At 42.4% G+C, this 21,726-nt stretch overlaps 1 protein-coding gene across 1 annotated transcript in view; it reads right to left on the bottom strand.

Annotated features, from left to right (window-relative positions):
- LOC145404063 (pseudouridylate synthase RPUSD2-like) overlaps positions 1 to 21,726 on the bottom strand; it is a 473,336-nt gene that overhangs the window by 56,282 nt on the left and 395,328 nt on the right. Inside the window, exons 3-6 of the mRNA XM_080275665.1 lie at positions 13,518 to 13,605; positions 11,421 to 11,542; positions 6,850 to 6,950; positions 219 to 306 (exon numbers count right to left, since the gene is read on the bottom strand). Coding sequence (XP_080131791.1) covers positions 219 to 306; positions 6,850 to 6,950; positions 11,421 to 11,542; positions 13,518 to 13,605 — 399 coding nt within the window. The remainder of the gene's footprint in view (positions 1 to 218; positions 307 to 6,849; positions 6,951 to 11,420; positions 11,543 to 13,517; positions 13,606 to 21,726) is intronic.

The following is a 21,726-nucleotide window of genomic DNA, read 5'->3' on the forward strand; positions in this document are numbered from 1 at the left end:
CACTCATTTGCAATGGTCCCTTTATAGAAAACCAATGTAAACAAAAACCTTAGGGATAACTTGGGCAGAACTACAAGGCTGACCCACACATAGTATACCACGTACAGACCTGTGGTGGGGGGATTGAGGGTGAATCTAAAACATCAAAATTGTGGGAAACATGGTCAGAAAATGGAGGGATACATCGAGAAATGGAGGGAAAATGGATAGGGACTTACAGGGATGGAGGCCGGCTTGTCAACCACCACCAAATCCTCGTCGACGTGAACTAGTGGGATCTGCTCAGCTGTCACGGGAACTTCGTGCCTGCAAGCGAGAGGGCTGGCGTCCTAAAGTTACTGTTCTCTCTCTCTCTTACTTTCTATCATTTGTTTTTTTATATTATTCACTCACACTTACTTTCAGTTTCTCTCTCTCTCATTCTTTCCCTCTCTCTCTCACACACACACACGCACATAATGTAATGACCCAGTGGGTCAAAGGAGAGACAAGATTTAGAGGTGATGACACACCAGCAAGTCTAGCTTTACTGCTAACCAAAGAACCTGATGTAACTGAGTCTCTGAAATATCTGTGTCCTATAGGAAATAGTTATCATGTAGTTCCAAATGACAGAAGGTAATGTGGCACCAAGAGATGAGCTATACAGACATGGAAGATACAACTTTGGGAAAGCAAATTTTACAAGACAGAGGAAATTTTTTGAAGAAGCAGACTGGACAGAATTCAAAGAAACAAGATGTCGCAGAAGAAGTGGGATATCTTTCTAGGCTTTTATAATTTGGGTGTGGAAACATAAGCACCAAGAGTGAGTAGAAGAGCTGGAAAAAAAGATTGGTTCAACAGAAGGTGTATGATAGCAGAAAGAGAAAGATTTGGAGCATGGAACAAATGGAGAAAGAGAGGCAACAACAGATCAAGGGAAGAATGCAAAAGAACTGGCAATGAATATACAAGAGGAAGAAACTTTGACAGAGGTATAACTGACAAACGTGAGGAGGAACCGTTGGTCAATGGCAAACTGAAACACAAGGAGAGAATCAATAAACTGAAAGTATAAAGAAAGATCTACAAAGATGCAGCAATGTATGCTGAAATAATGAATAAATGCTTCCAATCAGTTTTCACTAAGGAAAGTGATTTTGTGGAGGGGGAGGGAGTGACTAGAAATGCAGTGTCAAAGGATATAAAAGTGGACGTGCAAGAAGTATATAAATTACTGGAAAATCAAGGTGTGAGGAAGGACCCAGGGCCTTACAGGATCTCTAATTGGATACTAAAGGAATGCAGAGAACAAGTGGTGGATAAGATTCAGTGTTTAATTGTGTGCTCTCTGGAAAAAGGGAAAGTGTCTCGGGAATGTAAGAGGGCCAGTGTGGTACCAATTTACAAAGGAGGAAATAAGGACAAACCCCTAAATTAAAGACCAGTGTCTCTGACCAGCATGGTCACAAACTGTATAAGACAATCTTGAAAGACAGGTGGATGAAATACTCATATCGGAGATGGATATTTTGGCAGAAAGTCAGTCTGAATTCAGAAAGGTCATGTGATTTATTTTGTTGAGCTTCTACTCATGGTAGACTGATGTGCTACAGGAGAGAGATAGTTAGGTGGACTGTGTGTACATATATCTGGAGAAAGCCTATGACAAGGTACCCCATAAGCAACTAAAGTGGAAATTGGAGCACACAGGAGGACTGAAGGGGAACCTCTTGGAGTGGATGAGAGACTTCATGAGAGACTGACAGATGAGGACAGTAATAAATGACAGGATGTCAGGGTGGAGGGAAGTAACAAGTGGGGTCCCGCAGGGCTCGGTGCTGGCACCCATAATACTCCAGATTTATGTAAACTATATACTGTAGTAGATTGAATGAACAGTTATGCAAATCTCTTTGCAAATGATGGAAAGACCATGAAGAAAGTTGAAGAGGATGTTAAAATGCTCCAGGAAGATCTGGACAGGATTTATAGTTGGTGCTGAGCATGAGATATGAAAGTCAATGCAAAAAAATGCAAACACTGGAAATGGGTACAAGTACTAAGAGGCCATCACTGAATTACTCGATGGGAAAGGAACCAATCACAAAAGTGAGAGAAGAAAAGGACCAGGAAGTGTTGGTCCAGGACAATTTGTCACCTGAAAAACACATAAACAAGATTGTCAGAAAGAGACATAAGTTCTTGACAAACACACGAGTGGCATTTCAACACATAGATGAGGAGATGATGAAAAAGTTGATAGTGGCTATGATCTGCCCCAAGTTAGAATATGCAGCAGTGGTGTGGTCCCCACATAAAAAGAAAGATATAAACAAGGCTGAGGGAACACAAACAGCAGCAACCAAGATGGTCACTAGCCTGGCAGTTCTATCGTACAAGGAAAGACTTGAAAAGCTGGATCTGTCTCCTTAGAAGGAAGAAGAGAGAGGGTTGACATGATTCCAGTGTTCAGGACCATGATGGGAGTAGACAAAATTGACAGAGATCCACATGAATGGGATGGGGGAGCAACAAAAGGACATGGAAAGATACTGAAAAAGACAAGTTGCTTGAAGGATACCAAGAAATACAGTTTTCCATATAAATGCACAACCTGTGCAACAGCTTGGACAAAGAGATTGTCCAGTCCAAAAACTTAAATGAGTGTAAATGCAAAGTTTGACTGGTTAAGACATGGAGACAGGACCCCACAAGAGTAGCTCATTTCATGTATATCACAAATAGGTAAACACACACACACACACATTAACCTCTTGTTTTCTTACATTAATGCTCTCTTACACCATCCCACTTTCTATCAATAATTCCCTCACTTTACAGCTCTCACACTTCAACTTGTTCCTTTGTCCTCTCTCTCTCTCTCTCTCTCTCTCATCTTTTACACATATAAACATCATTCAGAAGATAATTAACCCCTTCAGTCTGAGTGGTCCTCCAAGTTAAAATATATGCAGTAACGGATTAATGTGAGAAAGGCATAGTCGTACTGAAGGGGTTACTGGCCACAGACATTGTACACCATAATAACACAGCATTATGTAAAATTACATACAGTATAAAAAATAAGTAACTATATGACAATGCAACTACTGTAATATTAATGATTTCACTGCGCACAAACTTACTGTTAAAATATAAAACATTAAATCCTGTCTTACTGAAAAACTGCCTTGTCAAGCAAAATGTCAGAATTATATAAAAAGAGTTATTTAAAAGAAAAAAAATGGATCAAAAACATTTCAAATGCAAAAAAATGTAGCACTGCTGCCTAACATACTTACCCAAATATAAGCAACCTATAGTTAATCCAGCACTATATGATACAGACTCTGATAATTACTGAACCTTGAATAAAACGCTACCACAAAAGCACACAATAGAAGTACAACTATAAAATTATAATGCATGCCTTGTATTCTACACTAGACTACAAACAGCAAAAAAAAAATTTTGATGGGCCATTTATGAAAATTTTTGTGATAATAGTTACAAAATTCAAAACTTGGGAAAATGAGGGAAAAAAAAAAAAGGTGAATTAATGTTCCACTGAGATCAGAGACGGGGAAAAAAGATGGGATGAAAAGCGAGAGGCATGGCAGAATGCTCATGAAAGATTATTGGAACAAACACACACACACATATATACAAATATATCAGTATGTATGTATATATGTATGTACAATTGTACATATTTTACATGTATGTACAGTACCCTCGTGTCCAACACGCGTTTGTCCAGCACGATTCGCGTCCAGCACGGAGAGCAAAAAATTAGTACGATTTAATATAATTTAAGTACTGTACTGAAAAACGGGTGCGTAAGCATAACACTCACGGAGCTCCGAGAAGTGGGCGAAATCCGCAGAGTTCACCTCTAGCACGATCACCCCTGGTCCAACACGGTCATACTGGACGTTCCCGTGACGCAGACAGCCAATCAAAACTTCCGATCAAGTAGCCTCCCCCACCTGCTATCATGACAAGATCATGATGTCGCCCAATGAAAAACGCTTCTGCTCTCACGTGATGTTTTGTTTAAATTTCTCCCGCCACAGCGCCACTCAGTTGCATAATTTGCATTGAACAGTGTTTTTTTCTCACTGCATTTTCTGCCCTTGCTACTGCATTTTACCCTGCTCACGATGCCTAGGAAGCCCTCTGAGAACCCCAAGAAGCGGCTGCACCTCCCTCAGGCCACCAAGCTAGAATTCATCGAGAGGCAGAAGAAAGGGGAGAGGAATTTCAAAGAATTTATGAGGGAGGTTGAGGAGGAGCAGCAGCCATTACCCATTAGTGACGCCAGCAGCCATCCTCCAGGGACCCAGTAGGACTATCTACAGTCTCAGATATCACCTTCCATTCCCATCAAGCCCACCAACATTATCCTAAAAGGTTAGTTATCATTCATAGTACAGTACCATTTATTATAATTACAGTAGTACCAATATATGTATAGGTATATGGTAGGTATTTAGGGTGACTTTTCCTAGGGTTGCTGACATAATTCATTTTTCCCCATAAGCTCTGTTGTTTGTCCAACACGTTTTTGGTCCAACACGGGACCCATGCATGACAATATTACCGTGTTGGACGTGAGGGTACTGTATGTATGTATGTATACGGGGTAAAGATGAGATGGAAAATGGTTAGAGGCAGAAGTAATATATTTTAATACTGTAGTAGGAAAACTTGGTAGTATATAAACTATAATGCAACTGGTGTGTGTGTGTGTGTGTGTGTGTGTGTGTATTTACCTATTTGTATTTACCTATTTGTAGTATACAGGAATTGAGCAAGCTCGTGTTGTCCTGTCTCCATATCCACATTTATCAAGTCTACCTTTACACACATGAATGTTTTTCTCATGCACCACCTCTTTGTCTAAGTCGTTCCAAATATTTAAGAATATACCTAATTGTGATATACACGGAATGTATTATGCTCGTGGGTTTCCGTCGCTGTTTCTCAATAAGTCGAATTTAACTTTAAACTCGTTTATGTTTTTAGACTGGACGATCTCTTTGTCCAGGCTATTCCATAAGTCTATACTTCTGTAAGGAAAGCTATATTTCTTGATATCCTTCAAGCAGCTTGACTTTTTCAATTTCATTCCATGTCCTCTTGTTGCTCTCTTATCCCATACAAACAGATCTTCTTTGTCAATTTTATCTACTCCCACCATGGTCCTGAACACCGCAATCATGTCTCCCCTCTTTCTCCTTTCCTCTAACGAAGGCAAATCCAGTTTTTCCAGCCTCTCTCTGTATGACAGGTCTGTCAGACTGGGGACCATCTTGGTTGCTGTTCTTTGTATTCTCTCAATCTTGTTTATATCTTTCTTTTTGTGTGGGGACCACACTACCGCTGCATATTCTAACCTGGGGCGGATCATGGCCACTATCAATTTTTTCATCATTTCCTCATCCATATAATGAAATGCTACTCTTATGTTAGTCAAGAGCTTATAAGTCTCTCCAACTATCTTGTTAATGTGCTTTTCTGGTGACAAACTATCTTGGACCAGCACTCCCAAATCTTTCTCTTCTCTCCTTTTTGTGATTAATTCATTACCCAAAAAATAATTCAGTGATGGTCTCCTGGTACTTTTACCCATTTCCAATATTTTACATTTCTTTACATTAAATTTCATTTCCCACGTCCGGCTCCAATTGTGTATCCTATCCAAATCCTCCTGCAGTATTTTACAATCCTCCTCAACCTCTATCTTCCTCAAGATCTTTACATCATCAGCAAACAGACTCGCATAACTGTTCACTCCATCTACCATATCATTTACATAAATCAGGAACATTACTGGCGCCAACACTGAGCCTTGAGGGACTCCACTTGTTACTTCCCTCCATCCAGACATCTTTTCCTTTATTACTGTCCTCATTTGTCTGTCTCTCAAAAAGTCTCTCATCCATTCCAGAAGTTTCCCCTTTAGTCCTCCTATATATTCTAGTTTCCACATTAGTCTCTTATGAGGTACCTTGTCAAAGGCCTTCTCTAAGTCTAAGTACACACAATCCACCCAACCATCTCTCTCCTGTACCACATCAATCGCTCTTGAGTAAAAGCTCAACAAGTTTGAAACACATGACCTTCCACTTCTGAATCCAAACTGACATTCAGCCAAAATATTCATCTCTTCCAGATATTTTATCCATCTGTCTTTCAGGATTCTCTCACACAATTTTGCGACCATGCTGGTTAGAGACACTGGTCTATAATTCAGGGGTTCTTCCCTGTTTCCTCCCTTGTAAATTGGTACCACATTTGCCCTCTTCCATTCTTTTGGCACTTTCCCCTCTTCCAGTGAGCATACAATTAAGCTGTGAATTTTATCCGCCAGTTGTTCTCTGCATTCCTTCAGTACCCAATTAGAAATTCCATCAGGTCCTGGGGCTTTCCTTACATCTTGAGTTTCCAGTAATTTATACACTTCCTGCACCTCCACTTTTATATCTTTCATCACCGGAACATTTCTAATCACTCCCTCCCCTTCCACAAGCTCCTTTTCTTTAGTGAAAACTGACTGGAAACGTTTGTTCATTATTTCTGCTTGCATTGCCGCATCATTAAAGACCTCTCCATCTACTTTCAGCTTGGTGATTCCTTCCTTTTGTTTCAGTTTGCCATTAACAAATCTATAAAACAGTTTGGGTTCATCCTTGCATTTGTCAATTATACCTTTTTCAAAATTCCTTTCTTCTTCCCTACGTATTCTTGTGTATTCGTTTCTTGTTCTTTTATATATGTTGGAACAGTTGTGTGTGTGTGTGTGTGTGTGTGTGTGTGAGAGAGAGAGAGAGAGAGAGAGAGAGAGAGAGAGAGGTATACCTGTGTACAATATTTGCCAGCAGATCATTGTGCTTGAGGCGGTAATCGGTGTCCACTCTTTCGTAGTTCACAGTCAAGGTCCCACTCTTGATGCACCGCTCCTGGGGAGAAAGCAGGAATAAATCACTGGGTTAAAAAAAGAAAAAAATCAGTGCTGGGGAATAAATCAAGATGGGAAGAATATCTGGGGAGCAGATGAATACGAGGTGTGATTAAAATATTCTAATAAAGGTATACAATTTCCCTCCCCCCCCAAAAAAAAAACAGACACATACTTCAGCTATCCCTTTGAAAGTACAGTACTTCCCCTCCATCATCCACACAACTGTTCCAACATCCCCGGCACTAATGGAAGTATCGCTGGAAGTCTTTCTTGATGCTCTTCTGGACAATCACTGGTTTAGATAAAATGTCTTCAGTCATGTCAAAGTAATGCCCTCTCACTACAAGCTTAAACTTAGGGAAGACCCAGAAGTCACATGGTCCTTAGATGAAAAAGGTGGATGTGGGCATTTGGGACATGGGGATAATGGATTTTTTTTTTTTTTTTTTTTTTTTTTTTTGTTCCACCCAAAAACTGCTAGGTAAAAGAGTCACTGGCCATTCAACTTCCTGCCTCAGGCAAATGTTTCAAAAGTTCCAGTGAGAAAACTGCATTAACAGCAGAAATCTAGATTTGTGGAAACATTCTGTGGGCACAATCACTTCCATGTCAAACTGCAAGCAACATGATGTTCACTTGTAATTGCCTTTTTTTAATTACTATTGTCTTGATGACACTGGTATCTTTTTTCATTACAAGCTCTGTCTTTTGATTTGATTTCACTTGTAATTGCCTTTTTTTAATTACTACTGTCTCGATGACACTGGTATCTTTTTTTCACTACAAGCTCTGTCTTTTTGATTTGAAAGTCTTATCTGTAAACCCTTGTGGTAGGTAGGGGCACTCACCATCCACTCACTCAATGTAGTGCTGCTCTCGGGTGTCTGCCCTTTCCTCTCCTCTCTCCATTCCTTCCTTCCTCTTCTGTCTTTCTTCATTCTTTCCTCGTCCTTCTGCCTACGGGTAACTTTACACTCCCTCTATTGTCTTTCTTTCTTTCATTCTTTCCTCTTCCTTCTGCCTATGGGTGACTCTACACTGAGTGACAAGCCTAATGGTTTCCTGTACACCAGGAAACCATTTACTACGCTGGGTGGTAAACATATAACCAAATTATGGCACCTGGTGGTTTAGTGGGTAATTACAGCACTCCAATCGGATTGAGCCGGTGAAGATTTATATCCAAGGGGTGGTTGGGGTTATTGCTCATGTAATGCCACTCAGGGATGAGTGAGGCTGGTCACTCTCATCTTAAATGTCAGGACCAAATTGCCTAGAACCGGGCTTCTACGCTTCTCATGGGGCAACGTTGTATTGGATGATGGATGGATGGAACTGTAAACCCAAGCGTCACTTCCTTTTATGACTCTAGATAAGAACATTGGATATGATGCCCATAAATCAATTAGGCTGGAGGAGGAAGTAACATGATACTCCTTTTCGTCACTGGTTAGGATGGAACACCTTCCTGAGCACTGTGAAAAATAGACAGTTAGTGGGTCACCTAACCATAACCTTGTTCCTGTCACAGTGCAAGAGTGAGTGGTATCATGTTACCTGATGAGATATGGTAACTATATACAGTGGAATCTCCTAAACTGCGAGTTTATGAGACTGAGCACACACCACGTTTTGAAAATTCCGTAAGTAGGAAATAACTAATCTCACGAAGAAAAGTACTTGTTGGTCTGTCATCTCGGAAAAGTTGCCTCCCTTACCCCAAACCTACATCAAACTGGTCACCAGCGAACACTAACAACCTGGAAGGGAAATTGGTAAAGCATATTTGACGGGAATGAACAATCTTGTACGATTCTTACCTGACTCTGACTGACAACATTACTTGAATGGATAGGGGAGGGGGGAGGGGTTCTGAGGCTTGTGGCAGACTACAGCCTCTCGGCACGAGACAAGTGTGCTGCTGCCTCTGTAGCGTTTCCTCCTCATCAACCTCCCTCAGGAACCCCTTTAAGTCCAGTGTGGAGACAATGGATGCGGTGTCCTTGTCACCCTCAGGTGTCATTGTAAGAGTCATCGATACGTTGGGATTAATTCTTTACTAAATAGGCATGGCCTTTCCTTATTTTCTATAGAAATGAGTCTTTCACAGGTTAGTGTACTCGTTATTACTCGTGGATTACCATAGCTACTAGGCATCTTTACAAACTTACCTCTGAAAGCTATAAATGAGAATGTACGATACACTGACATGTCCTGTCAGAGTGTGGTTGGTAAACAAAGCGGCAAATTGGAGAGACTGTTGGTAAACACTGCCACAGGTGACCTGCCTGCTTACTTAAATACCCTAAAATAGGTGTACTGTACTGTATTTTGTTTTTTATCCACTCACTTCTTGCAGTCAGAATTCAACAGTTAATTCTCTGGGTTGCATATGTACCAAAATTACTTTACTCGAGATTATGAGTTTGTTATAATGTATGACGACTCGCCATGCCCTTCTGGTAAAGAATGACCTTGTTGAGTCCATAATGGTGGGCAATTTTGGCTTTCCTCTCACTGCCGTCAATCCTCCTTATTACATCTAACTTTTGGATGTAAGTTAACGTTGGCTTCTTCTTCCCCTTCCTTGAAGATGTTGTAGACTTAGGAGGGTTACAATCGACTATGGTAAAACTGGGCCGTGGAGGAGGTACAGGGAAAAATAAATAAATAAATAAATCCTCTTGTAAACCACATTGGAACCAGACGCTAACAACAGAGAGGAGACAATGCACTCAGCCAGGCACCAGGGTGTCATGGGAAGCACTGTGATTGGCTTATAGTAAGCGCTATGCTTGATTATCATTGGTTTAGTAATTGCCATGCCTGACTGCGATTGGTTTACGCCTGGCTAGATATGCGGGCACGAGGTAATGGTGGCATGTATTACACAAGGCATCAGAAAAGCATCACTTTTGAGGCTGCATTCGCAAGTTTTGTGTAATTTCCCCGAGTTACTGATACTGCGAACAGTTGCATGATGTTGCCGTGTATTATGAATCTGCTATTCAGGATTGCACGAATTAGGAGGTTGCAATGTACTGTATCTATTTTTTTGCAACATCCAAGGGAATTCGGTTGGTCTCACAAGGTAAATACGAAATTGTGATTACATGATATTCAATGAGCTTAGTTAGGAATGGGTCTCCTTGGTTACTACTGAAATTTATCTTCCAATCTGACTGCAACAAGTCATTACTAAGCTGGAAAGCTGTTAGGAGCCTCTGTCAGGAGAAAATATATCAACTAAAGTAGAATACCTGTCATGCAACAAGCATGAATCACTGTCCACCCATCATAAATTGGATACACCATTATCAAATATTTTTACCACACCTTGTATATCAGGACAATTTACATAAATGGGTAAGACTCATATGAATTTGATTACCAAGAATTTACTAAAGCACTGGAGTTAATCAAATCATAAAGAAATACACCTGAAGAATAAATTATATAAAAACTGAAAGACAAGTAAAGCAAGGCAATGGGGATTAAATTATTGTGCTGTGGAAGTATTTACAGTGCTGGAAATAAGTGATAAGATGAATAAAAGTTGAGTTGATTGAAATAAGTTAGTTGAGTTGATTGAAATAAATTAAAGTGCTGGGAATAAGCAAAAAGATTAATAAAGCTGAGTAAACTGAAATAAATGAAGGTACTGGGAATATGTCTGGAAATAAATGACTCTGACAGCTAGGGAATGAACTCGGTTGAAGTAATAAATCAGCTCACAGGAAAATAAGAATAAATTTGACCAGCTGGGAGGAAAATTGGGCACTGAAGAAATTTAATCACTAAGAGAAAATTTACACACACACACACAACTACGTAGTGGAAGAAACAGGAAAATAGAGATAAGAGTAACAAAAGGAAAAAATAAATGGTCCCTGGCAATAAATCAGAGAGCAGCACATGGGTGAGAAACCTTTACACAGACAACACATTAAATCACATAAAAAAGGATACTGGGAAGCAATTTCTGACTAGATGAAGTTATATCGATGGGGAGTAAACTATGTGAACAGAGGCGTATATATAACTTTGTATATTTTTTAGGGACTTATGACTGTGGAATAGGCTATAATTGGAGAATGGAATAAATCACATCTAGGTAGAAGATGGGATACAAATAAATTAGATCATTGGGGAAAAAGGGAACCAAGAAATATACTAGGGCAGGAATAAATTTAATGAAGTTCACCACAGGACACGGACAAGATATTGCAAAACATCTAAAGAAAAAGAAAAACTGGAAACACGTTACCAGTAAAACCATGAGAATACTGGAAGAACATGCACTAAGGGAAAAATGAGATGAAAACTTACAAAAAATAAATAAATAAAAAATAATAATACTGTAATAGGTGAGAGACTGCAAAGCTGAGAAATACGATGGACATTCATATAGGAATTAATGATGATACAGTACAGGGTAATTAATAGGCCTCTCTCTCTCTCTACTCACATACTCCTCGGCGGGGTGGGCTCTGAACTCCTTAGCGAACACATCCAGTATCTTCTCTCCTACCCAGCGTCCCTTAGTGAACGTAGTGAATGTGAAGTAATAGGGGTACACCTTTCGCAGACCTGGGAGGGAAGGGGGAGAAGAATGATAGGGAAGGGAGAAAGAAGGGGTGGGGTTTTGGAGGATAAGAGGAATGGAGGAGAGGGAAGGGAGAGAGAAGGGGAGAGGAATTGGAGGAAAAGAGGAATGAAGGAAAGGGACATGAAAAGATGGGGAACGTGAAAGGAAGGGAAAAGTTAAGGAAAAATGGAGGCAGGGGAGAGATGACGTGGAGGGGGTGAGATGGTAGAGAGGTGGAGGATGTAAGAGAAGGGTGGCAGGGGAGGAGGAAGGATAGGACAGGGAGGGGAAATGGAGGCAAAGAGGATGTATTGGAAGAAAATGGGGGAAAAATGGGGAATGGAGGGGGAAGGATGGGATGGGGATTAGGGAAGAAAGTGGAGACGAGAGGATGGGGGATGTGGCAGGTGAAGGAAAGTAAATTCAGGTTGGTGGACAAGGAAAGGACAATGAAAAGATGAAGTAGGTGAAAGGGGGGAGGAGAAGGGAGTGGAAGAGGGGAAGCAGGAGTGGCAGAAAGAAGAAAGTGGAGAGGAGAGGATGGGGGATGTGGCAGATGAAGGAAGGTAAATTCAGGTTGGTGGACAAGGAAAGGACAATGGTAAGATGGAATAAGTGAAAGGGGGGAGGAGAAGGGAGTGGAAGAGGGGAAGCAGGAGTGGCAGAAGGAAAGTAGGAGTGGAAGGAGAAAAATACAGGTCACAAATTGAAAATACATAGATGGGATGGAAGAGTGAGGGTAGAGGGGATAGAAAGCATGGAACAATGGGGGTGGGGAACAGCGATGGAAAGTGGAAGAGAGGAGAAGGAGAGGGATGGAAAAGAACCATAAAAAGTACATCATTATTAAAACATACAGTATATCTCACTCATCTTTATCTTCTATTAATATAGCATCACATACTTAAAATTAAAGAGACACCTGAAAAATAATACAACTAAATCAATGTACAAGTTTAATCTCTACCTACATCTTTAACCCTTAATTCACTTCCATCCATCAATGTAAAATGTATTTTATTCTTGTTATCATTTGGCAACTACAGTACACTCAACTTTAGAGATTTTGTAACGAGGGGGTTACAGACAGTCTCCATCAATCTCCTCACAAACACGAACTGAATAAAATCGTCTGGGTGAAGGAAGAATGAAATGAACACCAAGTCAAATTATGACTGTTATTTTGTTCTCTTCTTGCTACCTACTGACGCTTTATCTAGCTCGGAGGCATCAATCTGGTTCGGAAGGAATTAATGATGTGTATTTCTAACCCCATCACTGTGATTAGATTCGACAAAGTTAAGAATATCGTCTGGAAGCTGCAAGAATTAGCTAGAAAAATACGTCATTACAATCAAAAGACATAACCAGGCCTGAGCACTTCACTGTTCACTGGGTAACGCCAATATTTTTACTTCACACTGGGTAAATATAGAGGTCCAAACATGGCCATCATAGCACCAACCACTTTGCTTTATTGACCCGTTCCGTACGTGACATCCTCTATGGCAAAACGGAATCATTTAGCGAGAGAGAGAGAGAGAGAGAGAGAGAGAGAGAGGAAAAGAAGAAAAAAAAGACGCACCATCATACTTTAAGGGATAATGTGTAAATATTGACAATTTTAATGCAATTTTTTTTTCTGAAAATCAAACGGCAGTAACTTGAACGATAATAATAATAAAAAAAGTAGTCATCGTACATTACTGAAAAGGCAATAACTAACACCTTCTTGCAATAACGAAATGGTTAAACAGTGCACTCTGATGGCAGCTTTTAATTTTATTTTAGAAATCTCCAGTTATATTCATTTTTTTTTTTCTTTTCTGAGAGACTACGACCTGGAGGGGTTAAATTATACCTTCACCCATCCCTTTACCCCTGGAAGTGTGTCCTAAGTTGAAGAAAACCGTCTGGTGGTAGCAAGAATAACAAAAGATAATCGTAGTGAAGGGTGATGCGTCTGTGGGCAATTACCGTTTTCTATGAAGTATGATGTCTCGTTATAGCGTTCCTCAGAGAATCCTGGTCGCTTCGCCTTCAAGGCCTTCGTCTCGAGCTTGGCCTGGGGGGTAAAGAAAATGGAGGTTACACCAGGGGAAACAACAGTAACAACAACAACAATAATAATAATAATAATAATAATCCTACTCATACTACTATTACTATCATCAGCATCAATAATCACCATCATCATCAACATTCTTCCCACCAACAAACATAAAGTAAGGTAAGATCCAGGAACAACAAAAGTACTAAAGTGTCGGAAACATCAACAGCAAGATAAATGGGCCACACATTCACTCACACACCATACCAGCCACCGGAATCCTGGCACCACCTCAAAAGACGAACCATAGACACTATTATTTTCTTTTTCTCTTTACTGTTTTGTTTTGCTTCTCCGTACATACCTCATTTTATCACTTCGATCCTCCGTCAGCTTCGCCTCATTAATTTTCCATACATTTTTCTCTCACACTTATTCACCAAGTCCATACACTATATTAATCCACAGTCCTACTTAAGAATAAGAATGATAATAATTCACTCTCATCTTAAATGTCAGGACCAATTTGCCTAGCCCCGGGCTTCTACGCTCCTCATGGGGCAACATAGGATTGGATGATGGATGGATGTATAATAATAATAATAATAATAATAATAACTACTACTACTACTACTAATAAAAATACCTATGTCCGTATTACTAGTTGGTTGAGATAGCTCCCTAACACCTCTTCCTTTGAAATTCATTTTAAAATACGGTTAGTTAATATCAATTTTTACGTTACTATGCCAAGTATGGTGGAATCTCAATAACTTAAATGACACAGAAGAGGGCAGTAAGGTGTAATAGGCAAAATAAATAGCTTAGGAAATGATGTTAGGGAGCTTCCTTAACCAAAGAGAATAAGCACCGAAATCTTCACCCCGACTCATGTTTACAAAATTTATCACGAACTTTGTATTTCGATTTCGCCCACCCCAGCAAAGGAGAATTTTATGTAAGTTAATAGATTTTTTTTTTTTACATTACTTCTCTTCATAGTTTCGAGAGAGAGAGAGAGAGAGAGAGAGAGAGAGAGAGAAGGAGGAAAGAGGAAGAGGAACGGGGGAAAGGCTGCCACATTATGCAAAGTGACCAACATTACCCAGACACAGTAAATGACCCGTGACCTTCCCACCTCGCCTCACCTGAACCCACACCTGACCTGTCCTGACCTGACATTACCTGGCATGAACTAAACGGGGTAGAGATGACAGGACGCGACCTACCCCAACCTAACTTGAAATGAGTCGAGGTATCAAGCGTTATCCAGTATTAAATTTAACGTCATCGTACTGAAAGGATTAACTTGAACTAATCTAGCATAGGGCTGTATTTAAAGGACAGGAGGCTTTGTAGCTCCTTTTATTTCAGTAATTATTTATTTACCCACATATTACGCTTATTACATCATGGTACTGTATCTATAGTGTATTTTCAGTACCGACCAAGTTTGCATATATAACATACATCGTGATTTTGAGATGTAAAGTGAAGAATAAATCGCCGAGGAGGAAATGTAAAGAAATCTCCACTGCCACTTAGAATGCGGACTTTATTTCTGGATAACCCTGGCCTGATCTGACTACCTCTTCACTCCTTCGTAAACTGAATTAAATATTATGACCGCAAAAATAAATAAATATATATATATATATATATATATCGGAAATAGTACTATATCAAAGACGTCACAGAAGCGATGAAAGCAATGCATATTTTCTAACTCCTTCAGTACGAGACCGTCCCTAACCTGAATACAGTAAGGGAGAACCAGGGGAGGGAGGGAAGGGTAGGAGAGGGGGGTGAGGAAGAAGTTAGGAAAAGAGGTGAGGACGGAGAGGGAAACAAAAGGGTGAGGTAGGGGAGGGTAGATAAAGGGGTGAGGGAGGGGAGGAAGGCAGAGGATCGAGGCAGGGAAGGGGAGGTAAAGGGGTGAAGCAAGGGAGGGAAGGCAGAGGGGTGAGCAAGGGGAGGGTAGCAAAGGGGTGAGGTAGGGGAGGGTAGACAGAGGGGTAAGGTAGGGAAGGCTAGACAGAGGGGTGAGGTAGGGAAGCCTAGACAGAGGGGTAAGGTAGGGGAGGGTAGGCAGAGGGGTGAGGCAGGGAAAGGTAGCAGAGGGGTTAGGCAGGGGAGGGTAGGCCGATGGATGAGGAGAGGAAGGAAGGAGGCGGGGGGCGACTCAGGGGAGGGTAGCAAAGGGGTGAGACAGGAGAGGGTAGGCAGAGCGGTGAGGCAGGGAAATTTGGTCCTGACAGAACTCAAAGGAGGGCAGTCAGGCTGAGGGGTGAGGCAGCTCGAGGGTGAGGCAGAAGGGGATTCAGGCGCAGTGAGGAAAAGGTTGAAACTGATTCTCGAAAAAGTGAGGTAGAGAATGAGGCAGGGAAGAAAGAAGAATGAGGCACGTCATGAGGAGGGTAAGGCAGGTAAATGAGTCAGGAAAGAGGTAAATCTGAGAAGGGTATGTGGTGGAGAGGAGAGAAGGGAATGGTAGGAACGGGGGAAGGGAAGGCACACACTTGAGGCAGGAAGGAAGGAAGGAAGGGAAGACACACGGGTAATGTAGGAAGGAGGAAGGTGTAGGCAAGGGTGAGGCAGGGAGGGAGATACAGGAGGAAGCGAGGACGAAAAAAGAATAGAGTACACAAGGGTGAAATTGATGAGGTTTGAGGGAGGCTAAGATAAAGCAAGTTAGGCAGAAAGGGAGACAGGAAATTAATAAGGGTAAAGGGAGAACAGACAGGGAAGCGGCAAACAATAAATCACGTGAATCAGAGTTACAGTTTAGTAATATCTGACAATAGTCCCCCGATCTACCAGATGTCTAAAACGAGTACGAAAATTTCTCCGAATATTTACGTACTGCCTGAATCTAAACTGGATCGAAAAAACTACAATAAGAATATTAAACAACATTCACATACTAAACATATTCATATTTAAAGAATGATATATAGTTCTAAATGGCCATGTATAGCATATTTTCGTAATCCATCATCATTTGTGATAGCAGACAAACGAAATACCGTCAATGAGCTGAATAAGGAACAGGGGAAGAGGGGGAGGGGTGGAAAGGGGAAAAATGGGAGGTGTTGGGTAGGTTAGGGAGGGGGAAGAGAGGGAGTTAGGAATGGCGGGATGTTATACAGATGTGTGTGGGGGGGGAGGGGGCTGAGGTAGGTTTTAGAGCAAAGTGAGTGGAGGTGAGACAGGCAGGTGGAAAGGTAGGAAAAGGGTGCTACAGACAGGAAGGGAGAGGGGAAGGAAGGGGGTGAGACAGTGAAGAGTAAAATATCTTGAGTCAGATGATGATTTTGAGCTTATTTTTGCTATTTCCAGAGAGTTTCATTCAATACAGTAAAAATCTTATTACATCGGATTAATGAAAGAAACCCATCTATAGTTCGAAGTCTATCCAGATCCAAATAAATGAGTTTAGAGATAGTAAAACTACACGCACGCACACACACACACACACACACACACACACACACACACACACACACACACACACACACACACACACACTGCAACACCCACGCCCCACCTTCTCGAATTTGCCCTGCGACCTTGAATTTCGACTAATGGTTCTCACAATCGTCACTTCATCCTTGCGTGACCCTTAACCCTTCCATTGAGCTTCGTTCAAATGGATCAAAGCCGCTTCAGCTGACCTCCTGTGACCTTGACCTTTGACCTGTTGTTCTCAAAATCACATCAACTTAGCTTTCCCTGGCTCTTTACCCCAAATCGGATTACAACTCTCTCTCTCTCTCTCTCTCTCACACACACACAGGACCTTAAAATAATACACCCACGTCCTTGGACTGAAGAGGTTTAAAGGAGAAAACTAGAGGAACGCAGAGAAAGAAAAACGTGAATAACGAAGGAGAATGGACAGTAGGGAGGGTACTGAACAAAATGAGAGAGAGAGAGAGAGAGAGAGAGAGAGAGGTAACGACGAAGAAAGTAAAGGAGATGGGGTGGTCTCTCTCTCTCTCTCTCCAAACCAGGGAGAGGCTGAGGCAGGGAGCGAAGCACGGTGTGAGGCAGGAAGGGGGAGGCAGAATAGCGTGGAGAGACAACAAGGATTAAGGCAGGAGCGCGGGAGAAGGTAAGGCAGGAAGGGTGAGGCAGGCAGGGGAGTTACAGATGGTGAGGTAGGCAGAAGAGTTACAGATGGTGAGGTAGGCAGAGGAGTTACAGATGGTGAGGCAGGCAGAAGCGTTACAGATGGTGAGGCAGGCAGAAGCGTTACAGATAGTGAGGTAGGCAGAGGAGTTACAGATGGTGAGGTAGGCAGAAGGATTACAGATGGAGAGGCAGAATGAACAAGTGAGGCAGAAAATGAGCAAACTGAATGGGGTGAGGCAAGGGAGGCAGGAGGCAGACAGTGAGGCAGGAGGGGGTGAACTGAAATAGGAAGGTGGGTAAGTTAGGAGAAGCATGGGGTTAGGCAGGGGAGACAGGCGGTAAGGTAGGGTAGGAAGATGGTGAGCCTGAAGAGTGAGGCAGGAGTGGCAGTGGGTGAGGTAGGGCAGGCAAGAGAGGCATGGGGTGAGGCAAGAAAGGTAGGAGGTGAAGCAGGAGGGGGCAAGAGGTGAGGCAAAAGACGCAGTGGGTGAAGTAGGAGAGGCAGGGTGAGGCAGAGGGTGAAGCAGGCGAGGCAGAGGGTGAAGCAGGAGAGGAAGAGGGTGAAGCAGGAGAGGCAGGGGGTGAGATAGATGAGGCAAGGGTGAAGCAGGAGAGGCAGCGAGTGAGGCAGGTGGGTAAGACAGGGGTGAAGCAGGAGTTAGTAAGGCAGGGGTGAGGTAGAAGTAAGGCAGGAATGAGGCAGTAAGGTAAGGCAGAGGTGAGGTACAAGGGTTAGGCAAGGGTGACGCATGAGCAGATGGGTAAGGGAAGAGTAAGGAAGGAGAGGCAGGGGTAAGGCAGGAGGGTAAGGCAGCTGTCACCACCACGAAAATTAATTAAAGCAAGACATAAGGCGGCGGGAAGTGTCCTACCAACTCATAAACCACCACGAGAAAGGCCAAGACAGCGATAGCACAGACAGTACAAAGAAGACAGGAAGTACAAGAATCAAAGAACAAGAAGAACGTACAAGAACAGGGAGGAAAGAACAAGAACAGGGAGGAAAGGAAAAGAAAATGAGAAGAAATATGAGAGGTGAGGGGTTAGATGCAGCCTTCCTTAACTCTCCTCCTTGGATGAATAAAATCAATTAACAACAGGTATAAACTTTTAAAAATGACATAGCTTGAAGGGGAAATAATTAACTCTACGGTATACGCGCACCACATTCCCCCCCCCTCTCTCTCTCTCTCACACACACACACACACACACGAACGCGCTGCAGTCATAAAACTATCACATATACCTTCACACTGTTTTTAAAATGAGTATATTAGTCCACATCATAATTTCTCAAAGATCCGGCTAATTTGGTTCCTGTGTGAAGAATTTAGAGGGATAATTAAAAGCCTGGGGGTAATGAAAAGAACATGTTTTAAGTAATTACTGAATAATCATGTTGCCTGATAGCTGTAATTACCTTTTTATTACTGACTAGGTTGCCTCTCTCTCTCTCCCGTAATGAATCTGTCAGTTGGTGAGTCTTTAAAAATTACTAGGCTAGAAACACACACACACACACACACACGAGTGCTCTCTCTCTCTCTCTCTCTCGTTTCCACCCACTCCCTCATATGTATTCATACCTTCCTACCCTCCCTCCCTCCTTCCTTCCCTTCCTCCTCTCTACGTTTCCGCTCTAAGCCTTCAATTCCCTCCTCTGACCTCTCCCTCCCTCCCTTCTCAGCTACTCCCCCCGTCCCCCCTCTCCTCCTCCCCTCAACGTCCCATTCTTCCTCCCTCCTCCCATACCCCCTCCCCTTTCCTTCATTTCCATTCTCTCTCTCTCCCCCCCCCTCTCTCTCTCAAACCTTTCCCTACAGCCCTCATGTAATCTCCTCTCCCTTCGTCCTCCCCTCTTTCCCTTTCTCTCCTCTCTCCCTTCTCCCCCTAATCCTTCCATCACCCCCCCCTCTCCCTCCATTCTCCCATCTCTCCTTCCTTGACCCCTTCCCTCCGATGACGTCCTTCGCTTTCTTGAGGCTCCGGAACAGACGCTTCGATAAAGTTTAAGAGAATTATACAATGGGGTACAAAAAGGTTATATATATCGTCACTCCTATAATATTAATATTAATAATAATAATAATAATAATAATAATAACAGTAATAATAATAAAAATAGTAGTAGTAGTAGTAGTAGTAGTAGCAAAATAAATAAATCTACTAAGATGAATTAAATAGTTCAGAGGTGACATGATTAAGAATTAGACATCATTATTCAGTCCCCCCTTCCCTCCTTCTTCTCTTTCCTCCACAGCCCTACCTCCTTTCCCTCCCTCCTTCCTTCTCCACTCTATGTTATCTTTCCTTCTTGCTCTCCCTCGTTCTTCCTTCTTCTCTACTATCTTTCCTCCTCCCTCCTATCTTCTTTCTCTTCTTAACGCTATCTTTCCCCTTTCCTTTCTCACCCTTTCTTTTTCTGTTTACTGCTATCTTTTTCCCTCTCTCTACTTCCTTTCAACTTCTTTTCTCTCCACTACCTCTCCTCCATTCCCCCCCCTCCCTCCCTCCCTCTCTCTCTCTCTCTCTCTTTCGCTCACTATTATCCTCCATCCTTTCCTCCTTCCTTCTCTCTCTTTCTTCTCTGTTTACCACCATCTTTCCTCATCTCCATCCTCCCTCCCTCCCTACTCTTTCTCTACTTGCATCTATCTTTCCTCCCCTCCTTGATTTCCTCCTCTTCTATTCACTGCCTTTCCCTCCTCTTTTTTTCCCTCCAAGCTCCACTAACTCTTCCTTGCCAATTCTATTTCTTCTCCTTCCTTTCCCTATCTCGTCCCCCCCCTCTCTCTCTCTCTCTCCTACACTAATTCTTCGTTCCCTCCGTTCTCCTCCATCTCTTTCCTTCCTTCTCTTCCGTGTTTCTCTCTTCATCCTTCACTAATCTACCTCCTGCCCCCCCCCCTTCTTTCTCATCTCCGTCTCTCCCTTCCTCCATCTCTCCACTCTTTCCTAACTTTTTCACTCTGGTAAGTCTCGCTTCGGTTAAATAAAATTACCACACACACACACACACACACACACACACACACACGGGATGAAGGGGTTAATGGAGGGCTTCTAACCCCTTCACCCCGAGGCGTATTTTGCTTAGAATACAAAGTACGTCCTCGGGGGGAAAAGGCTAATACATTCTACACTCCTCTTTCTCTACTTTCTCCCTTCTCCCTCTTCTTTCCTTACCTCCATTACCTCTTCCTCTCCTCCATGCTATGCTACTCCTTCCCTCCCTTTCTCTCCCTCGCCTCTCCTCTTTCTCTCTTCCCTATATCTTCGTCTTTCTTTCTTTCCATTCACTCTACAGTAAACTAATCCTTCCCTCCATTTCTCTGTCTCTCCCTCCCCATTCCTTAATTCTTCCTCCCCCCCTTCTCCCTCTCCCTTCCTTAATCCCTCCTCCCTCCACACTTCCCTCCCCTCCCCTACTTCTTCCTCCCTCCCTCCCTCCCTCCCTTAATTCCTCTTCCCTCCCTCCCTCCTCATTACCCCTAAGGCTGGCATACAAATGAACACAGATTGACTACACACACCCCACCAATATCGCTACCCAGACCTCACTAGGATCTCTCTCTCTCTCTCTGTAGCCATCCATCTGTGTCTATCCATCCATCTATCGTTCTATCCATTCATTCACTCATCCATCCCAACCATCCATCCATCTATCTATCTATCTATCTGGCGGGGACATGATGCTGCTCCCTAACTCCCACCCTAAATTTTAAGTGTGCCTGCAAATATCTTGACAATGAAATCACAGACGACCTAAAATGTACCCAAGTTCGTTCCCCCGGTCCAGATCGAGCCCCAAACAGCCCAAATTAGTTCCAGTACACTTCACTTCCGTCCCACAGGGGGCTCACGTTGGTTGAAATTGTAAACCAAGTCGGTTGAGGCTCCTGGCTAGCCCACGTCAGGGAAGATGTAGGCCACATCAGTAAATAAAAACGATAATAACAATAGCAGTAGTAACAACAAAAACAACAACAACAACAACAATA

The sequence above is a fragment of the Coenobita brevimanus genome, chromosome 62, assembly GCF_032717465.1.
Source record: "Coenobita brevimanus isolate Jiangsu-jjx chromosome 62, ASM3271746v2, whole genome shotgun sequence".
Lineage (NCBI taxonomy): Eukaryota > Metazoa > Arthropoda > Malacostraca > Decapoda > Coenobitidae > Coenobita > Coenobita brevimanus.